Source organism: Cupressus sempervirens, chromosome 5 (genome assembly GCF_028749045.1).
Source record: "Cupressus sempervirens isolate cs-2001-9-10 chromosome 5, ASM2874904v1, whole genome shotgun sequence".
Taxonomy (NCBI): domain Eukaryota; kingdom Viridiplantae; phylum Streptophyta; class Pinopsida; order Cupressales; family Cupressaceae; genus Cupressus; species Cupressus sempervirens.
Genome location: NC_143122.1, coordinates 298,844,194 through 298,866,059, shown reverse-complemented (window position 1 = coordinate 298,866,059; position 21,866 = coordinate 298,844,194). Strand labels below are relative to the sequence as shown.

General features: G+C 37.6%; 1 protein-coding gene across 2 annotated transcripts in view; it reads left to right on the top strand.

Moving 5' to 3' along the window:
• LOC149555759 (C2 and GRAM domain-containing protein At1g03370-like) overlaps positions 1 to 20,707 on the top strand; it is a 244,972-nt gene extending 224,265 nt beyond the window's left edge. Inside the window, exon 9 of one of the 2 annotated variants that reach the window (XM_089829905.1) lies at positions 20,254 to 20,707. In XM_089829905.1, the coding sequence (XP_089686031.1) occupies positions 20,254 to 20,463 (210 nt within the window). In that variant the 3' untranslated portion in view covers positions 20,464 to 20,707. Of the gene's footprint in view, positions 1 to 18,000; positions 18,208 to 20,253 lie in introns of those variants that run through there. The other variant, XM_089829906.1, reaches the window with a different exon arrangement.
• The last annotated feature ends 1,159 nt before the right edge of the window (positions 20,708 to 21,866 follow it).

The following is a 21,866-nucleotide window of genomic DNA, read 5'->3' as shown; positions in this document are numbered from 1 at the left end:
CAATATGAATAACATATTACCTCAACATAAATAATGGTTTCTAGAATGCCAACTCATATGACATCTAATCAATGCTACAGACATCAACATTCCCTCTTAGTTGGGGAAGATAAATGGTATAATCATATTACATATCTTGTGATCACATAACACATGATATGAAGTATCATCTAACATGTAATAGCTAGTTTTACATATCTATCACCTAACACTGAGATATGAGGAATCACCTAACATGTGATACTTAGTTTTCCATATCACCTAACACGTGATATGAAGAATCACCTAACATGTGATACCTAGTTTTACATATCAACTAACACGTGATATGAGAAATCACCTAACACGTGATACCTAGTTTTACATATCACCTAACTCGTGATATGAGGAATCACCTAACACCTGGTACCCAATTTTAGATATCATCTCAATATGATATCAAAGATATGGTCTGATCAAGAGTATTAAGTCTCATGATATTCACCATAACTCAAAATTGTTCAAAGGTAATGTGTACTTACCATAGGAACATTCATAGTCTAATGTGATCGGTTTCAGCCATCATATGATGTCTATCACAATCTAGAATGTCATGATCTGTTCAAGGAACTAAATCCACCATACTAGAAATCATCTATCTTGATTTGTTCCATCCATCACACAATGTCATCATGATAGAAGATTAAGTTATTGTAAGGTTGTCATCTTCCAATAACATCAACAAATACACCTAATAATCATTTGGAAGTCTTCACTTCCTCATGATTTACACAAGGCCCATAAGGCATTAAATGATCTCATTAGTATAATAATCAATCAAGTTTACCTCATAAGTGTTTCACCTTCAACAGTATAACTCCCTCTCAATCACTATGATCGAGATTGTCACAAGTTGACTGAGTTGCTGAACACATCTTCTCCCTCTGAAGCTCGAGTTCATCAACATTTAGACCTCTTGAAGATGCCAGACTCCCTCTGAATCTGAATTCCAAATGCTTTCATCCTTGTGTTTCAAATATTTCCTTTCATAAGGTGAGCCCATATAACGCATGAATCAATTTTCATCCTTAATGAATATTTATCGCTTTAACTCTACCATCCGCTAACTGGATATAAGGTCTATGTTTCTTATTGTATCTCCAACCCATATGTTTGCCGACTATAGAAATCTGCTGCAAATGTTTATTCCCCATCGAGCCATGGAATAATATAGGAAGATTTGCACTATCCATTAATTTTATCAAATACATATAGGAATGTCTTGTTCATACACTTGGCATTACATGTTTGTCCTCCATGTATCACCCATTTGGCTTTTAATTGCAACAATTTTCCACGGTGTCAGTTTTTACTATTTACAAATACCCTTATTCAAAAACCATTAATTGCACAAATCTGCCTTTACAGTCACAAGTGTAATGAGATACTTAAACTTCCTCTGCATGAAATATTTAAATTTTTTCTATTATTTTATTGCCACAGAGAAACTTGGGAAACCCGTTAACTGAGATATTTTGAAGATCATATAAGCGATCGATGATCCATCAGATTGTTTGCAAACTCATTTGTTAGTGGCTTATTTTAATCTACGACCAAATCCACACACTTCCTCCAATACTAAACACGTTTGTCTATGAAACAATGCACAATTTCCAATATTTCTGACTTGCACAGTGACATTATTCAACGAGCACATTCGATCTACATCATAATCTGGGCCATCTAGTAATGTCGAGCTATTTGCATTGATTTCCATTCTCTACCAGGTGTGGATGAAGCAGATATTGTAGTGCAATAGACCTGATATCTGCATGTTAGAATAATTTCATGAGTCTGTCCATCTTTACCACTTTCTATATCATACTACGTCTAGCTCTTCACAAACTCGCCAAAGCTTGGTGGGACTTTGTTAATCTGCATGCAAACCACGTCATTGTTCACAAAGATTTTCCCCTACCAATATAAAATCAGTCGCCCAGGTATGGCAATCTTATTTGCCCCAATTTAGAGGCAAGAAATTGCTTAGTATTTAAGAAATATAACCTGCAGACTTGAATCTCTAGTTCCAACAATTTACGACTCCAAAAATAAATATCTCCATAATAGAATTCAGTCTCACTGCCATCAAATTCAAAAATATACAAATTTATAGAAATCATAATAGTATTAATTTGGGGAATATTTTGAAGGTATCAAAAGCATCTATTGTCTCCCTCTCTAACTCTTGTTGAGATACAACATCCGGTGAGGAAGAGATGAAACTATGGGGGCCATCATTCACATTTTGTGTCCCAATATGCCTACTATGTGCACGGTTGGGTTGGGACTTGATCCTCTGAATATATTACCCGCACTCTGCTCCATCCAATCACCATGTTAATACCTTTCCCATGATTGGAGTCCACGTGGAAGTGTTCAATATGACAGTTTAATTGATCGGCCCTTCCTATTATTTTCTGTAGGCAATCATTATATTTTTTCAAAACTCATCATTCATTGATATGCTTCTGAGGTTGAAATCAGGATTTTTTTGGCTCGGGTGTGTGTGCTAGATCGATGTCGATCAATCTCACTCACCAATGGATGCCACCAATGCTCATATGCCCAATCTCTGATATATTTTTCCTGAAATACAATACAGTGCCGCAAATCAGCAACTGTCAAAGGTGATAAGTCAGATCACACTCAAAGGTAGAACCCACGTGCTGGTTGGATCAGATCATTGACATAGATCTTATTAAAGTGTTGTGGAGATGGAGGCACAAAAGAGCTTGCAACCCAAATAGAGGCAGCGAGTTGGAAGGGCCCAAGTCAAATCTAAGAGCTTAGTTTCTTGAAGATCACAGAGATCAGAGCTCATTCTAATCAGATTGTGAGTTGATCGGCTTGGTGTCGCTGAAAAATGGCATTCTATGGTGTTCTTCTCCACCTGTGCTGAGAACACTTCTAAATTGAAGCATAACTATAAGCACATTTGCAGCCTGGCTCTGATACTATGTTAATGTTTTTCAGATCTCTAAATGTAATAGTACTTCCATTGTATCTGGTATGTACTTTCCAAATGGCAACCATCTCTCTAATATAGGATGAAGTATGGATAGACATGTCTATTCATTAGAATGTAATTAATATAATAAATATCTCTTATATTTAATATATATATATATATATATACATATATGCACTATAGTTTATCCAACGAAAGCTGCAAGTTGTTAAAACACACATCTAGAAGTCTTCACCATGAGTTTTCAGTGGCTGGTGATCATGGTGAAGATGATCTTGTGCTTAGTGGGGCAGCCACTAGTCCTAGCTGCAATTATGATGTTGGAGATGCTACACAGAGCTATGTGGATGTGTTTATTTCATTAGAAGACAACAACATTGAGTTCCAACAGTCACAGGATTTTAGAGTTAGTGGTTCGGAAAATGCTAAGGACATGCTAACTACCTTTAATGGTAGTCTTGCATCAGTCGGTAGTTGTGGGAATATGGGTAATATAGGGTCTGGTTTTTAGGATAGTAGTACCTTATGTATGTTGATGTTGCGGATAGTGCGAGTGTAGAAGATGCAATTGTTACCACAGTTAGTTTAGACTCTCTTGATGAGGGTGTTTCTTTTGAAGACAGTGTGGAGGATATGAGCATTGATAGTTCTAATTTTTAGGGTAGCTGTAATAGTGGAGTTAGTATAGGAGACAATAGTCTTCTCAAGTCGGATAGATGAGGGCATGGAGCTACCTAGTTATGATACTCATGATTTGAGTATTTTGGAGGAGTCGGGTAATGTAGATTTATGCTCTAGTGTTGTGGGTTCACATGATGACATTGATTCATGTATACAGTAGCAGGCGATAGTAGAGGGGCCTCGGTTGGACGGTATTGATACTAGTGATGTGGGGGCCTATGATGTTTCACGCGATGTTGAGTCATGCTGCAGTGAGTCTGGTATATCATATGAGATGTTGAGTGATCACTCGAAGGGATTACTTGATGATGATAGGTTATGAGATCGTGATTTACAGGGACTTATCGGTGAGGGAGAAGTAGAGACATGCAAGGGGTTTGCATATGTAGTGCCTTCCACTTCTTCAAATGAGGTATTGGTAAAGGTACCTAGTAGCAGTACTTGGGTTGTTGATGTGTGCAAGGATGATAGCACACATGATGTTAGTGGTCACGTGGTGAGTAGTGCAAATAGAGTTTCTTATCATAGTTGGGAGTTAGGGTTAGAGGATATGTATAGAAGTTAGTAGTTATAGGTTCCTTATCATTTGATTAGGTAGCTAAGGGTTAGAGATAGCATGATTGCCATAACTTTAGAGTACTTGATGTTGTTTGATAGATGTTGGCTATCTATGGTTGGAGCAATCCTGTGACAGATGATGCACTATGATGGGGGTCTTGCCATAACTTTAGAGTACTTGATGTCACTCGATAGATGTTGGCTATCTATGGTTGGAGCAATCCTGTGACAGATGATGCACTATGATGGTGGTCCTTCCTTTGAGGAGTTTCATGCTCCCCGAGATGCTATCAAGATTGAGATATAATTATTTTCTGTTATTAGCAAATCAGGATTTCCTACTCAAGAGAGATTGGGTATGTTATAATTCCTTGAGGGGAAAGGAGGAGGCTGAGGAGCTCACCCACAAGCTTGATGTAATTGTGGATTCTTTGCAATGTACTCAATTGGCCTTCCAGGAATCGCATTCATGTTTGGATGAGGCTACGATGGAGTTGGAGTGTGTACAGTCTACACCAGCTCCAAATCCAATTCAGCTACATATAGTAGTGGTTGGTGGTGAGTTGACTTCCACAGATAGTGATGATGGATGTGATGAGGATGTAGTTACATCCACCCTCGATATGAGTGCATTGGATGAGTGCATTAGTGGAGGATTATAGGGAGCTTCCTGTAGTACTAGGTCCCCTAGTAGTTAGCATACTAACAGATGATACATAACAAGTTATTAAGACTCTTTATATGATGGTAGTGGATTCTTTAGCGTGTTGTTTGCCACTTCCTAACACTACTTCGGCCTCTTCACAGGACTTGGCCAGGCCATCATCTGATTTGGAGACTCTCTCTCATGGGGATTTGTTTCTTTCTGCCGAAAGAAAAACCAATACTTCATCTCATATAGTTGATAGTGATAGACAGTTGGTTGTGCCACAGTTTTAAAGGGATTACCTATGGATTGCAAGGGAGAAGGTTGATGCTTCTTTATATAATTTCTACTGCACAGAGTCACTTATGGAGTTTCTACTTGAGACTCCAAATTGTAGGACGGACCATATAGAGCTTTTTAGGGTACTCTCTCATCTAGGGTTCTTGTGGTATTCGACATTTTGTGGGAAAGATTGTAGAGATTTTGGTTACAATGTTTCCCTACATGCATTTTGTGGTTGGATTTGTTGAGAGGGTTGTTCAAGATCTTGTCCAACCAATTGTTCAAAGTTAGAGATTGGAGCCATCTCTTGATTCCCATTTTGGTGTCAATGAGCCTTTGACAAAGATTAGAGCATTTTACCGTAATTATATAGTGATGAGTGCTCATCATTTCTCTTTTGACCCATAGGTAGAAGACTTGGTTTCACGCAGATGTGGGTTGGCACCAATTTCATACCATCCTTTATGGGATGGGTTAGTACCATCTTTTGCAGATGCAATCAAGAACTGTAAGTTAGATCACATGCAATATCGACATATCCATGAGAGCTCAATAAAGGATGGAGATGGTTATGTCACAGAAATCGTTGGTGGTTACTAGCTCCACAGTGCAATTGGATGTGAGTGTTAGTTCTATTGGGACTTGGGTGTTAAAAGAGTTGGTTCTTCAGTTGGGTTGAGCTCCAATGAGTTGTCTACTCCATCAATGCCTATAGTTAGTTTCCAAGTGATTCTGCTATTTATATTAGTTATTTGGGTGTTGATGCTACAAGAGTTGGTTGTGCACAATAAGGATATTACACAGTTTTACCCCAGGGATCCAGGTGGACTGTGATGATTGTTTTTGGTCCAGGATTTCTTGGGGACAAGCAATCTTAGGAATGGCGGGCTATATTGTCCCGAATTTTGAGTTGCGACAGAGTTGATGGATTTATTCTATTATTGGGTCCTTGTAGGATGATAATAGGGTTTGGAGGACCTTATTGTGAAGTTATTAGGTTCTCCAATAGCCAATGGTGAGTTTTGGTTATGTTTTAAGGGACTTACTATTTATAGTAAGTCAATTGTTGGTTCTAATGAGCTCATATGAGTTAGAGAAGTTGAGTGATGCTCTCAATTTTTTATTTTTGGCTTATGTTTTGGGCTCCAAAAATCTTAGAGGTGTTTACCGTACTAGTAAAGAAATCAACTCATACTGATAATGGAACAGAATAGCAAAATTATATTCGCATATGCCAGACATTACATTATGCTTCATAAGATAAGATAGATGATTATTGATAGAAGATAGATGATTTACAATTATCCCCGACGGGATATAAATACTATCCGCCGAACCTTCCCGGAGGAGTCCGTTGGCCACAAACATTATATCAGCTACAAACTATTTACCCGTCCGCTACAAAATACAAAACACCGACAACAATCATTCCGTCGGCTACAGAAACACCACCAGGACCATCCAGTCGACTGACAAGAGGGAGCATCCATTTTTAGTAAGTCACCTCGTCAAGCTCATTCATCATCTTTATTCATCAGGATCAGTCATGTGTAGTCAAATTTCGATTTCTAATGCTTCTTTAGTCATTTTTGCAAGATGAGTGAATTATTATTATTATTTTATTAAATATGCTAGGGTTGCTTTTTTTCGCTCATATTCTATATTGGCCACCTTAGTGTCATAGCTCATTGGAACTAGGATGGAAAGTTTAAATCTTGGGCATAGGAAACAATGACCTTGTGTGTTAGAATATCATGATATGGATAAAAAGGTCATTTTCGGAGCCGAAGGGAGTTAATAAATAATATTATTCAAAAATTTGCCTAAGTATAAAGCAAAGGGGATTTACGTGAAAAGTGTATACACTTCATTTAATGTTATAAAAATGACTTCCTTATGAAGATTGATCATTCCTTGCCATTTGATTTGATTACATTTTGTGATTTGTTGAGGGTTTCAACATTGGTTTCTTGTGAGGACTGATTCCTCCATCTGCTGTTGCATTTTGAGCCATTGAAATATATGGTGAATTGTGCTTTGGTTTCAGAGGTTTATATCTTTGATAAGGATTGGAAATTTGGTGTTGTTGTATACCAAATTGTCCATTAATGTGGTGCTATTCAATAAGGGTTTAGACACCACAGTTTAGCCCTAATTTCTGTCTCAATTTGTTTTTACTTTGAGGGCGGTTGATAGCTGTAATCAGGTATTACTGCTCTGCAATTACATTCCCACTCTGTGCGGCCTGTTTGAGGGAATTATCAAGGGTTATCATGAGTCATTGTCGAGCTATGGCTGTTTGTTTTGGAGCTCCACTTGGGCATTATTTATCTGCATATTATAACATTGCTTGGGTGGCTAATTTTGAGAGGTAGCGTGGGAGTTTTCCACAACAGCAATCCATACTTGGAAGCAACAATTTGTTTCTGCTAAACAGCGTTTGCGTAGGGCTGCTACAGAAAGGCTTGGTGTGGAGTTTGGTGAGGTCTGACTACAATATGCATTGGACGCCAATAGTAATCCATGTTCCTTATTTAATTAGTTTGCATATGTATTGACTGTAATAATTTGCAAGTGTTATAATTGAAAATCAATAAATTAATCCTGGCTGTTTTAGTAGTTCTTTACTGGCTATTTGTTACAGCATTCTTATATTCGGAAAATACCAAAACACACGTGTCTCAAAAACAAAAAAAATTGCAAGAACAATTGAAACTCTTTAGCATAATTTTACAGTGAGTTAACAGGGCTCTTTATAGTGGTATTAGAGCTTGCACGATATGTGTTTGACAAAATGACAAACCACTGGAATTGTAGGTAGAACTGGTTAAGGTTCTTTACAAAATCACTTGAATGGTAGTTTAGTGGGAAGTTTTTGTTGTATAGTCAGAAAGCTCAGCTAGTTTTCTAAGATCCTTCATCATACAATAAGAATGAGTGGGTACAATATGATGCTAACATAGTGGGTGGATAAATCGAATGCAATACTTGTATGCCAAAGGAGAGTTCAGCATTGTGTGTGACATAGTGAGGATACATTTAGTGAAGGTGAAACAAAATGAGAAGGGCCAGAACTTTCAGGTACTAAAGGAGGATATCCTAGAGTTGCCATGGCTCTACCGATGGAATATCATATGGTGACAATCACAATCTCTTCCAAAATTAAGGTGCTTGACCCTAATAGTGTTTGGCCTATTTTGATCGTACTCAATATTGTAAGTCTAAGCTGGCCGCTGAAGAGGATAAATGTTGAATGGAAATCTTTGATGAAATGATATTGATTTGATATTAGACATGATGAATTTTGGTTTCAAAAGATATGAACCAAGGGTTACTTTGCTTTCCCACATTTTCTTAGCAGCCAAAGAAGAATTTCAAGTTACATGGTGGAAGTCCCAGGTCACTATAATTGTTGAGGTGTTTGAAGCTAGTGTAGAATGGTTTCTTGGCATTACTATCTTTTTGTTGACTGAAGAAGTGTAGTATTGTAAGGATGTTTTTGGGAAGTTGTTTTGATCTAATTTTCAACGTAGATGTCCATCCCTCGTGAATAGCGAGTGTCAATTGTCGAGCTGATATATCACCATTCTTGAGGAGATTTTAAGCCAAATGACTATGATAGCCATGCTTTAACGTATATACAATCTGTTCCAGATTACCTTTCAAGTGGTGAGGCTTGGTGCATCATAATAAGAGTTCTTGGAGTCTAGATGTAGACTTACCATACCAGTTTGGGAGAAGTGACATCACATTCATCATACATTGTTCACATTTCTCTGAAAGGTTCAATGCAAAGAAGTTCATATTGGTGTATGGAACAATAAGATTGAGTGATCTTCAATTATGTGTCATTGTTGGAATATTTTCAGGTATTGCATGGTCATTCCCAACTTCTTTGTTGCTGATTCTTGCAGTGGATCCCCAAAATGGAAGTTATTGTATCATTTTAATGCTTTTTTTTTTAGGGTTTTTGATTTTTGATTGTTGTGATCATTCATAGTTTGCTATGAGTTTTACAAATTTTTGAGAAACAGTCATGAATCATGCAATTGGTGAAAGACTTAAGCTGTTTACTCTGCAAGAAGCAATTGTTTCAGCATAGTTGGAAAAATCTCACTCGGCAAAAACTTGCCAAGCCCCTCAGTTTATTTGGGAAAAAATCGGCCAATTTTTTAAAAAAACTCTGAAAAAGTTGGGAACTGAAAAAAAAATCACTAAAATTTAATTAAAAATACATTTTTATTGCAAATCCGCTCAAATCCGCCTTCAGTAGCTTGCAATCAGCTAAGAATGGCTTCGAACCCTCTTCTCTCCCCTCAAGCCTCAAAACGAACAAATGAGAACCGATAGACTAAAAATCAATCTTTTTTGCCTACATCATTGCCCTTTGTGTGGGGACAAGTGTAATGTCCCCATTCTTTTGACAGGCCATTGAGAGTCAAATTCTAGCCATCCTCATTCCCTAGGCTAGAATTAATCAATTAATAAAGGGGATAATTAAATAATGCATGACTTAGCCCAAAAAGCTAATGTTGGGAGATTAAAAATTATAACTCAAAAGATATAACTTAAGTTGGGGCCATTTCAAGTTATTAAGTTGTTTCTGTTTCTCCTAGGCAACTAAATGTGGGGGTCATTTAATAATTAATACAACTTATAATATTTGTCTAAGTTGCCAATGAGGAATCTTCTATAGGCTGGAGATTTTATTTTAAGGCTTCGACTATGGGTTTGGAGGATTCATTGAGCCAAGTTATTATTATTTTACAATCTGCAATTTGTGTGCAACTTCTCAGGACGAAACCCCTGGAAGGAAAATCTTCTGGATGAAACCCCAGGAGACTCAGCAATCTCATTACAGCAATCAAGTGCCTTGAATTACATACAGAGCAGACTGCTGCTAATGAATTTTAGGCGGATAAGGGCAAAAGAATTACTCAGGAAACAGTTTGAAGGGTTTAGGAGCAACTTTAAATAAAATAGCAGCACCTGCCGTATTTTATCTAAACTTCTGAGCGCATCAAGTCTACAAATCTGATTGATACGATCTTCACAAGGGTATTTGTTATTGTCTGATGGGGCTGGTTCTGGTATGATCATCGCATGCTATTATTGTTCAGTTGTCTTTCCGTAATAAATCTCTTATAAATAGCAGGGCATTTTCTACTGTGAATCTCTGTAAGGGAAAGTTCTCTTCAAGCATGAAATTAATATCCATATTCTATCTGCAACTTTCTAATTCAACTAAGAGCTGTATTTTGGTTTGTGAAATTTGTGTGGGTGTGAATTCTGCAAATTTCGTAGCTTAGGATATTTCAGTGGTATCAGAGTTGGAGATCTTGCCAGCCTGTTGAGATTTCAACGCTGCATGTCAGTTTAGTGAGTTTGCATGTCAGTTTTGACAACTACCCAAATCTTGCATTTCATAATTTATGGTTGCATGTTGCTTCTAATCAGCTGCATGTCAAAATTTATGGTTGCATGCTATTTCTAATCATTTGCATGTTAGTTCTTGGTGAATTTGGTGGTTGCATGTCAAAATAAAGGAAATCTATGCATAGATATAACACTAGAAGTAGATCTGGGCATCAAGAAGAATCAGAAATCGGACCAGCTGAAGGTGAAATGGGTGAGAGAAGAGATGGATCACCACCTAGAAATTTAAACAATCAAATGGATCAGTTTTTGTTTGCCTTTGCTTAGCAGCAACAACAGATGATGCAACAATTCCAAGATCGAATGATCACTGCTATGGGTCAATTGAGGATGGGTCGTTCTACGTCTGGAAGATCGAGTAGTGTGCCCAGTCAGGCCAATAGTAGACATGAAAATCAGGACAGAGCAGGGTCTTATGCTGTTAGAACAACAACTACACGATTTGATAGATCCCTACGCCCTACCTTCTTGCCTAGACAAAATGAAGAAGAGACAATACCAGAGCAACCAGAGGTAGAAACCCATATAACTGATGATGTGTTGGCTGCATATGCCAATTATATGGCACTTCCGGAACAGGTTAGAGCGTTAATGAATCTGAATCAGTTTATGGATCAGCGGAAGGAGAAAGCTAGATTCCACATGAATAGACAAAATGGAAGGCCTAGAGGACAGGGTAGATTTGGTACTCAGCCAGCTGAATATAAGGATGCATTGAACAAAATCCCTCTACCTACTTTTGATGGCAGTGGACAAATGAGTGCCAGATCTTTGATACACAAACTTGACACCTTCTTGTCTCTCAAACCGATGGAAGAAGATAAGGCCATTCAATTTGCCACAATGCATTTAGAAGGAGTAGCGTATGACTGGTGGCATCATGGGCTAGTCTCTCAAGATGCACTGATTCACTCTTATGAAGAATTTGTTAACAAATTGATTGCCCGGTTTGACAAAAAAGATGTGGAAGTCTATTATAGGGAGTTGGCTCAGCTTAAGCAGACTAGTCATGTTGAAACATACATCAATGAGTTTTAGAAAATTGCTGTTATGGTCCCTGACATGATAGAAAGGCATGTTACAATGCTATTTGTTGAAGGCTTGAGTGACAGATTGCGTGGGTTGGTGAAGGCTCACAAGCCTAGCACATTACACAATGCCATAGGTCGAGCATTGGATTTGGAGACTGCACCTCCCTTCCAACCACAAAGGAAATTCTTTAGCGGTTCACAGTCAAAGCAAAAGAATTTTAGACCACAAAAGAACTTCCCACCAAAATCAGATCAAGAGTCCAGGAATGAACTTCGCAGGAAGAAGTTATGTTTTAATTGCAAAGAACCATGGGAGCCTCGTCATCGTTGCCTTGGTAAAGGCAAGGTGCATCTGATTGAGGTGATTTCTAAAGATGAAGAACAAGAAGAACAGGATCATAGCACGAATGAGTGTTCTAATCAAGGAGATCAGCCTCAAATAGTTTTGAAGGACTCAACAACTAAGGAAACTCCACGCATTGTTACTCTGTCTGGAGTTCCTCGTACCAGACCTTTTAGACTAAAGGGGGTTCTTAAGGGACAAAGGATGGTGTGTTTGGTTGATAGCGGAGCCACACATAACTTCATTGATGAAGGGTTAGTAATGAGGCGAGGGCTTCAAGTTGAGAAGTTTCCGAGATTCAACGTCATTGTGGCTGATGGTTTTCCATTGACTTGCAATAAGGTAATTCCCCAGCTCAGTATACAATTTGGCGACTACACTTTGATAGCGGATTTCTATGTGATTAATCTCAGTAATTTAGATGTTGTTTTGGGATTGGAGTGGTTGGAATCACTTGAACGTTATGTTGAAGACTTTAAACAGATGCAATTGGAGTTTATGGTAAATGGGAAAAGGACAATACTTAAGGCAATGGCAGATGGTGGACCTAGGGTGGTGTCAACTAGGAAGATGGAGGCCTTATTCAGGCATGGCGATGTAGATTGGGCAGCACAGTTTTTCATTTCTTCTAAACTGGACTCCAACAGAAAGCCAGATTAACATGTGGACATACAAACAGTGTTAGATAAACATAGTGCAGTTTTTGGAGACATACCTCCTGGTAGGCCACCAGACAGAGGATTTGAACATGTGATTGAGATGGAGGAAGTTTCAAAACCTATGATCACCACACCTTATCGGCACCCCCGTCACTTTAAGGAGGAGATTGAGAAGACAATTAAAGAGCTTAGTATGGGTCATATCAGGCCCAGTTCAAGCCCATTTGCCTCATCGGTAGTTTTGGTTAAGAAGAAAGATGGGACGATGTGCATGTGTATAGATTACAGGGCATTGAATAAGAAAACTATTAAAAACAGGTATCCTATACCCATGATCGATGAGTTGATTGATGAACTACACGGGGCCGTGTACTTCTCCAAAATAGATCTATGCTCTGGTTATCATCAAATATGTGTCAGAGAAGAGGACATTCACAAAACTGCCGTTTGATGCCATTATGGGCATTTTGAGTTCTTGTTCATGCCCTTTGGACTCACAAATGCACCGGCAACATTTCAATCTTGTATAAATCATGTGTTTCGAGAACAACTAAGGAAATTTGTTTTGGTTTTTTTTGATGATATCCTTATCTATAGCAGAACTTGGAGTGACCATTTGCAGCATTTGGACATGGTATTGGGAATTATGAAGGTACAATCACTTTATGCAAAAGCCTCCAAGTGTGAATTTGGGATGACAGAGATCTTATATCTAGGGCATATCATTGGCGTTGATGGTGTAAAAGTGCATCAAGAGAAGATGCAAGCAATTTTAGATTGGCCACCACCTAAAAACATATCTGAGTTGAGAGGATACTTGGGGCTATGTTCATATTATAGAAGGTTTGTGCGTGGGTTCTCTCAATTAGCTTCTCCACTGACTGACTTGACTAAGAAGGGTGCGTTCTCATGGTCAAAAAGTGCACAGTTAGCTTTTGATAAGCTTAAGGATGCTATGAGCTCATGTCCAGTGTTGGCCCTACCAGATTTCACACAACCATTTGTCTTAGAGTGCGATGCATCTGGGCAAGGAATTGGTGCAGTGTTAATGCAGAACTGACATTCGATCGCTTACGAGAGCAGAAAATTGAGGAACAATGAGAGACTTTATTCCACATATGATAAGGAAATGCTAGCGATCATGCATGCGCTGGCCAAGTTTAGGCAGTACCTAGTTGGGACTTGTTTCATAGTGTGTACAGATTATAACAGTCTCAAGTATTTCTTGGAACAAAGGGATTTGAATGAGCGACAACAAAAATGGGTAAGCAAGATTCAAGCGTATGATTTTGATGTGGAGTATGTAAAAGGAAAGAAAAATTTGTTGCAGATGCTCTCTCTAGGAAACCTGCCCTTTGTTCCCTCACAGAGATCGCAGCTGACTGGAAGACACGGTTATTGGTTGAATATTCAAAGAATTCTTTTGCTTGTGAACTTGTTGATGGTAAGGTGCAAGATGACAAATATGCAGTGATGGATGATATTATCTATTTTAAAAATAGAATCTATCCTGTACTTGGTTCCAAATTGAAGAAGAAAATATTGGAGGCATTACATGATTCACCTATGGTAGGACACCCAGGTTTCTTCAAAACCTATCGTCAGTTTCGCGAGAGGTTTACCTAGAAAGGATTGAAGGATGATGTACTCCAACATGTTAGAGAATGCTTGATTTGCCAGCAAAATAAGTCAGGACACACATTTCCTGCGGGTCTACTACAACCCTTGCCGATTCCTGAGCAGAAATGGGAAGGGGTATCAATGGATTTTATCACAGGACTACCACGTGTGCAGGGGAAAGATTGTATCTTTGTGGTAGTTGACCGGCTCACTAAGTATGCACACTTCTTTGCTGTCCCTACTGACTCCTCAGCATTTCAGATTGCAGAGTTATTTTTCAGGGAGATCTTCAGATTGCACGGATTACCCAAAACCATTATAAGTGATAGAGATAGCAAATTTATGAGTATGTTTTGGCAAGAATTGTTCAGATTGGTAGGAACTGAATTGACACCCAGCACTAGCTACCACCCTCAAACGGACGGGCAGACAGAAATAGTTAATAAGTGGATGGAAGGGTATTTGCGAAACTATGTATTAGGACAACAACGTACTTGGGTGAGGTGGCTCTATCTTGGTGAGTATTGCTACAATACCACCTATCACATGTCCATTGGCATGACACCTTTCAGAGCTTTGTATGGATATGAGGCTTTATTGTTTATGGATTTAGCATTTGATGACAGTAAGGTCCCATGAGCTAAGGAGACTGTGCAGAGCTATCAGGACATTCTCAAAGCACTCAAAGATAACATACAACATGCCCAAAACCAGCAGAAGATGTATGCTGATAGGCACCGAGTTGAGCGGACTTTCGAAGTGGGAGACTTAGTTTTTCTATGCTTGCAGCCATACAGACAGTCCACAATGAAAATAAGTGGGGCAGAAAAGTTGAAACCACGTTTTTATGGGCCCTACAGGATTTTGAAGAGAGTAGGAGAGGTTACATGTGAGTTGGAGTTGCCAGAAGGCAGCAAAATACATAATGTATTTCATGTTTCCTGCCTCAAGAAGGCTTTAGGTCAACATGCAGTTGTTTCTCCTAATTTGCCACCTTTAGATGAAGAGGGGAAGTTGGTTTTAGTCCCTGAAGGCATTGCAGACTGGAGAGAGAGGAGGTTAAGAAATAAAATGGTCCGAGAGTATTTAATCAAGTGGAAGAATCTACCTTTTGAGGACGCTACTTGGGAAGGAGAAGAGATATTGCAGCATCCTAGCTTGCAATTGCTGGAGGACCAGCAATTCCGGGAAGGGAGGACTATAATGTCCCCATTCTTTTGATAGGCCATTGAGAGTCAAATTCTAGCCATCCTCATTCCCTAGGCTAGAATTAATCAATTGATAAAGGGGATAATTAAATAATGCATGACTTAACCCAAAAAGCTAATGTTGGGAGATTAAAAATTATAACTCAAAGATATAACTTAAGTTGGGGCCATTTCAAGTTATTAAGTCGTTTCTCCTAGGTAACTAAATGTGGGGGTCATTTAATAATTTATACGACTTATAATATTTGCCTAAGTTGCCAATGAGGAATCTTCTATAGGCTGGAGATTTTATTTTAAGGGTTCAACTATGGGTTTGGAGGATTCATTGAGCCAAGTTATTATTATTTTACAATCTGCAATTTGTGTGCAACTTCTTAGGATGAAAACCCTAGAAGGAAATCTTCTGGACGAAACCCCAGGAGACACAGCAATCTCATTACAGCAATCAAGTGCCTTGAATTACATACAGAGCAGACTGCTGGTAATGAATTTCAAGCGGATAAGGGCAAAAGAATTATTCAGGAAACAGTTTGAAGGGTTTAGGAGCAACTTTAAATAAAATAGCAGCACCTGCTGTATTTTATCTAAACTTCTAAGCGCATCAAACTGATTGATACGATCTTCACAAGGGTATTTGTTATTGTCTGATGGGGCTGGTTCTGGTATGATCATCGCATGCTATTATTGTTCAATTGTCTTTCCGTAATAAATCTCTTATAAATAGCAGGGCATTTTCTACTGTGAATCTCGGTAAGGGAAAGTTCTCTTCAAGCATGAAATTAATATCCATATTCTATCTACAACTTTCTAATTCAACTAAGAGCTGTATTTTGGTTTGTGAAATTTGTGTGGGTGTGAATTCTGCAAATTTCAGAGCTTAGGATATTTCAACAAGATTTTATAAAAAATTTGCCAAAAACCCTACGAGTAATCAACAATTTTCCCTAGGAGCCGAATTTTAAAATCCGCGATTTGTTTCCCCAAAAACTCGCCCAGCTGGTTAACTCTACGAGTAACAGAAAATCGCAGATTAATCTACAAGTGTGCCAACTATGGTTTCAGCTACTGCAGTGATGTAAGGGTTTCAATAAATTTTATTAATGGTCCAAACCCGTAAAGGGTCCAGCCTATAGCATGATGATAGGAGCTATTGGATCTCAAGGGAGTCATTGTCATACTCACTTGGAGATCATAGTGACATGGCAAAGTATGTGGTAAATGCATGAAGCAACACTTGGAGTTATGGGAGTTTGTGGATCACTAGCATACGAGTAATATGTTATATTCATTGTTTTATCAAAGCCTAAGATGGAAAGGTACAAGGTCCATGTTACATGGGCATTACAATGGAATTCATGATATTGGGATGGAGACACTTCAACATTTGGATTGGCCTAGAACTTCTTGGAAGAAGATGCATTAGCTATCAAGTGTGCAAGATCTAAGCTCTATGAACACTAGATCGTGATTCAATTCATTAGCATAGAGAAACTTGTAACCCAGTTTGCATTGTTTGAGGACAATCTTGGGAGGGAGGATCTATCGATCCCCTCAAAGAGAAAGACAAGTTGCTTAGAGATAAGAATTTGTTAGAGGTCGAGGGTTTGCCAAGAACCTTGAACTGTATCAAGGGTTCCTACTGTTCTAGGAACCTACCGAATCCCCAACAAGGCCAAGGATGAATTCAAAGAGCAGGGAACCAAGGACCTGTAAGGCATTCAGGTTTGGAGATTGACATATGATAACACACTAGCAGTCAAGGATCAGGGCCATGAAAAGAACTATGCCATTTGAAAGGAAAGACAAACACCGAATCACCGACAAAGGAGTTTCAATGATTAGGAGTGCAGATTGGCCCATTTGAAGGCAAAATGGCTAGACAGTGGTTCCACCAAGACATGAGCTCAGATGGGAAAATGTGTGAGGCATGTAAGGCCAACCCATGTTGCAGTATGTGGGAGTCTAAATTAGGATTTTGGCACCATTCTAGGCCTAGGTCAATGAGTTGGGTATTTGTGTAGGACGCATATAATTCCAGAAAGACATTCTATTTGTAATCATCCATGTATGTTATTCTATCTACTAGACACTTTGTGTTTTTGTCTTTTCATGGACAAAAACCCATAGGAGACTGAGTATTGGACAAAAAGCCATTAGTTGTGGTAATCAATGTACAAAAACCCTTTAGCTCCTGGAGGGCATTCTCACCCAATGAGTACATTGGAGCTTCAACGCGTTATAGGGAGTTTACTAAGTCATCTATGTGTGTAGTTGTAAAATTGTCAAAGTTATATTGTTTTATTCAGAATTATATCAAAGTAATGTTGTGGATGTGATCAAGTGAGGTCAATTAACATTTAGTGTTTACATCTAATTCTTTCTTGTGCTAGATTATTCCATGTGTGTGTGTTGGATCATTGGTGTGTTTTATTTGTTACTATAATTTTGTAATAATTGTGGACATTGTTGTTTATATCGCAAATTAGTGGTTTTCATTAAACTGAAATGGGTCATTACAAATGATCACAGTTACCCGGGTACGCGTTGATCCCGGGTGTGGATATGTTGCACACCTGTAGTCCGCCACTGCCACTGAAGCGACACACTACGGCTGCACCATTTGGCGCACCCGGCGGGTGCGTTTGGGGTGTGTGCATGGGGTGCTTCCAAGGGACGTGCAGGGTGCGTCCAATGGTCATGTTGAAATGTCTAATTTTTTAAAGGTATTTTATATTATCTTACCCATGAAGAGTCTAGTAGTTCTAGTGACGAGGACTTCAGTTTAGGGTATGATTAGAGAGCTCCCACACTTACATTCTCATTATTGACATTTTGTAGATTGTACTCACTTTGATATGCCCATGATACATTATTTCATTTCACTATTTCATGCTGCTCTACTCATTGTAATCATGAGCACCTTGATCTTTATGATATATCATATTTATAATTTGAACAATTAATTTTGAACCTCTCATCTTTGTCATTTGATAGTCAATGGTTGACTTACATGGTACGAAGTATGATTTATATTTTTTATTTATCATTATCATTATGTCTAAAACTTTAATGTTAGTAATGTTACAACTTACTATGAGTATGTTACTAAGCTCAATGGTCATTGGTTATGAAGTTTCAAGTTTGAAGTTTGGACTTATGGTTCGTGAATCACATTTCAATTTTCTATATTCATTGTTCAACTATATTTGGTGTGTTATATTGAAGTATCATTTTATAATTAGCATTTCAAGCCATATATGTGTACTATGCAACCTCCCATCCTCCATCCCCCCCGCACCCCTACCATCCCAAAATTGAGGTCCCTTTTTTCCCACACCCGAAACTCATCTTGACATCCCCCTGCACCGGCGCACCCCCATGCCGGTGAACACTGTAAATGATCAAACAATTGAAGTGGGAAATCACTATTAATAAGACTATTATTCTATACAACCAAGTTCATGATGGGTGAGTGCAGTTACAATAACCTTTTCTAGTCATAATACAAGAAATGGGAACAGTAGAAAAATGTTATTTTCTAGGTCATCCAAAGTCTAAAATGCAGTGTGATACTCATAAATATGTGTTTTCTTTGATTGTAAAAATGTTATGGTCAAGCAGCTTCAAAATGATGACAATGGAATATCGTCAAGATGACAGATTGGGTTGGAGCATTTCATGCGAGTATTCTAAGATTTAATTTAATTTCTTAAAATAAGAAAAGGATTTGCCAGTTGAAACTGCAGTCATGAGAGTATTCTAAGATTCATACAACCGAATTCATTTTATAGGTGAGTGCAATTACAACCTTTTTCTTAAAATCATAACTTAAGATGTGGTGACAACAAATAAATGTTTTTTCTAGCTCATCCAAAGTCTAAAATAATAAAATTCAGTGTGATACTCATAAAACACATATTTTCTCAGATTGAAAGAATTGCATGGTCAAGTTGCTTCAAAATAATGATGATGGTATGTCTCCAAGGTAATGGCTTGTTGGGTGGACCATTTCACTTCCATGGATCTGTCAGGCTCATTTCTCCATGGGACTTGTACTGTCATGAAATGTGAAACCTACTTAGTTATAGTTTTTCACAGAACATAAAAAGAGATTTGCCAATTGAAAAATAAAATGGAATAGAAATATTGGCATAGTTTCTATAGGTTTTCCCTTCGCAGCCTGGGAAGTGAATTTCTTGACTCTTTCTGCAGTGTTGGATCTGTATGTTGTCTAGTTGATAACAAGTTTGTGCTGACCTCTAATTAAATTTTAGCACAAAGTTTTTTTTCCCTTAAAAAGAAAATCATGATTGCTAAACTAAGATCCAATCTACATGAATTACACAGTGAAAATGGTAGATGGTGCTATCTGAAGGCTGTGGATGTAGAGTTTGTAAGTTATGCTATTTAACTGAAGGGGGGTATGGAATACATTTCTATACATGACTCCATTCCGTCAAGACAGCTAATAAATGCATTATTTACAAATGTTCTGTGTTAAAGCTTTCCTAGCTGCTACTTTTTGTGTTGTGATGACTTTTCCATATGATTACGATGTTGTTTATGGCACAGCATAGTTTTCACTTTCTAGATTCAAAATGTTTTTTATATTAGTAGGATGTAATGAAAGTCAAATCACCTGCTCTTGTACATTAGCCACATCAATGCTTGGGAATAAAACATCTAAACGACATATTCCTATGGTAATTTTAATGTGTGTGTGTCCTGAACATTGAAATTTCTTTAATGTTCTAAATTGAATTTCTTCCTGGTTTCTTGCAGTTACATGTCCGCAGAGAAGTTGAAAACATATCAGTTGATCCTCCATTGTCAAGCTGTAAGATTTACTTGGGAATTGCATGGCAAAAGAGCACATTGGCTCATGAAAAGATAACAAAAAATTGTAAAAAATGTTTCACAAAGTATTTGGAAGAGGAGATAGAATTGAGTATTAAAGAGATTATTGCATATAAAAACAATAATTTACTATGATGTTTATCTATTGTTCCATACCCTGTAGATAAGGGTTGATGACTATGATGGATGTTTATAATTTTATCTTAAATAAAACGATATAATGATAAATCATTTTTCCTGTGTTAAAGCAGAACAAAAAGTAAATAATATGGAAGGCTGCACTTTGAGCAGTATTGTGCCCCTCTTTAAGAGAATGCTGAGGTCCACTTATTGGCTTTATTTGACTGAAGAAAGCAATTCACTGCTACATTTTTCTTGATTTTTTGTGGCAGTTAGTAATTGTTTGAGTTTCTTCATCAGTCTTCCCTCTCTAACTCTGCACCACATTTATATTGTTTTAGTTATTATTATGAAAAGGAACACCATATATCATTTTTTCATTTTTACTTATTTTTCCTTCTTGCTTGACCTTACCATTTTAGAAATTACAACTGCTATACATCCAAGTTTTCTACGGACACGTGAAAGTATAATGGAATTGATGAAAAGACTGTAAGAGGCAGATCGAGTCTGATTTCACTACCAACCTTTCTATTCTCTTGCTTAAAAATCAATGGAAACAATTTTGAGTGTTAGCCCAAAACTATTTACATAGTTATTAGTGTTTATGTTGGGGGTACTTCTGAATTCCAGTGCATGGATGTGAGTAGAGTTGCCGCAAAATGCAGTTAGTTTTTATGAAGCATATGATAACAAAATTAAAGAAATAATTTTAAAAATCTAAATTCAAAATATTAAAGATATCAAGTTTGAGTTTCCTTGTTCAAATTATTTTACTCGATAATTTTTTGTTTCAGTGAAACACATATAGTGTGTAATGTATTATGTGATTAAAATAGTACAATCAAGTTAAAAGAAAGAGAATTCCATCTTAAGACCCACATAAAGAGGCCAAGTTTGTGGGAGAGAGTACTCAAACCACCACGGATACAATGAAGGAAAACACTTCATACATCATGCATGAGCCATTAATCTTAGGCATTGATGTAAAAATCGCCTAGGCCTGAAAAAGTTTAATTGGGAAAAATTGGAAAAAAATTGGGAAATAAAAAACCACTAAATTTTAATAAAAAAATGCGATTTTTTTACAGAATTCAATGTTTTTTTTGATCTAATGACTTAATTACTAACAATACACAAGAAACAATCATGTTTAGATATATATCAATGCAAAAAGAGTTATTAATCGGTAAATTACTAACAAGTAAGTAATGACAAGTTGTAAATTACTAACAACTAACAAGTTCACAACACACGAGAAGTATTCTCATAAATAAAGTGTCAAATGTAAAGAGTTCAAATAAGCACATCAACATGACTACAAATAAGTACAAATGTTAAATATAGGACTACATCTTCCTCTTCCCAGTCGCTTTACTAGCGAGTGCGGGAGAGGGTAAAGCTCTAGAACTAGAGCC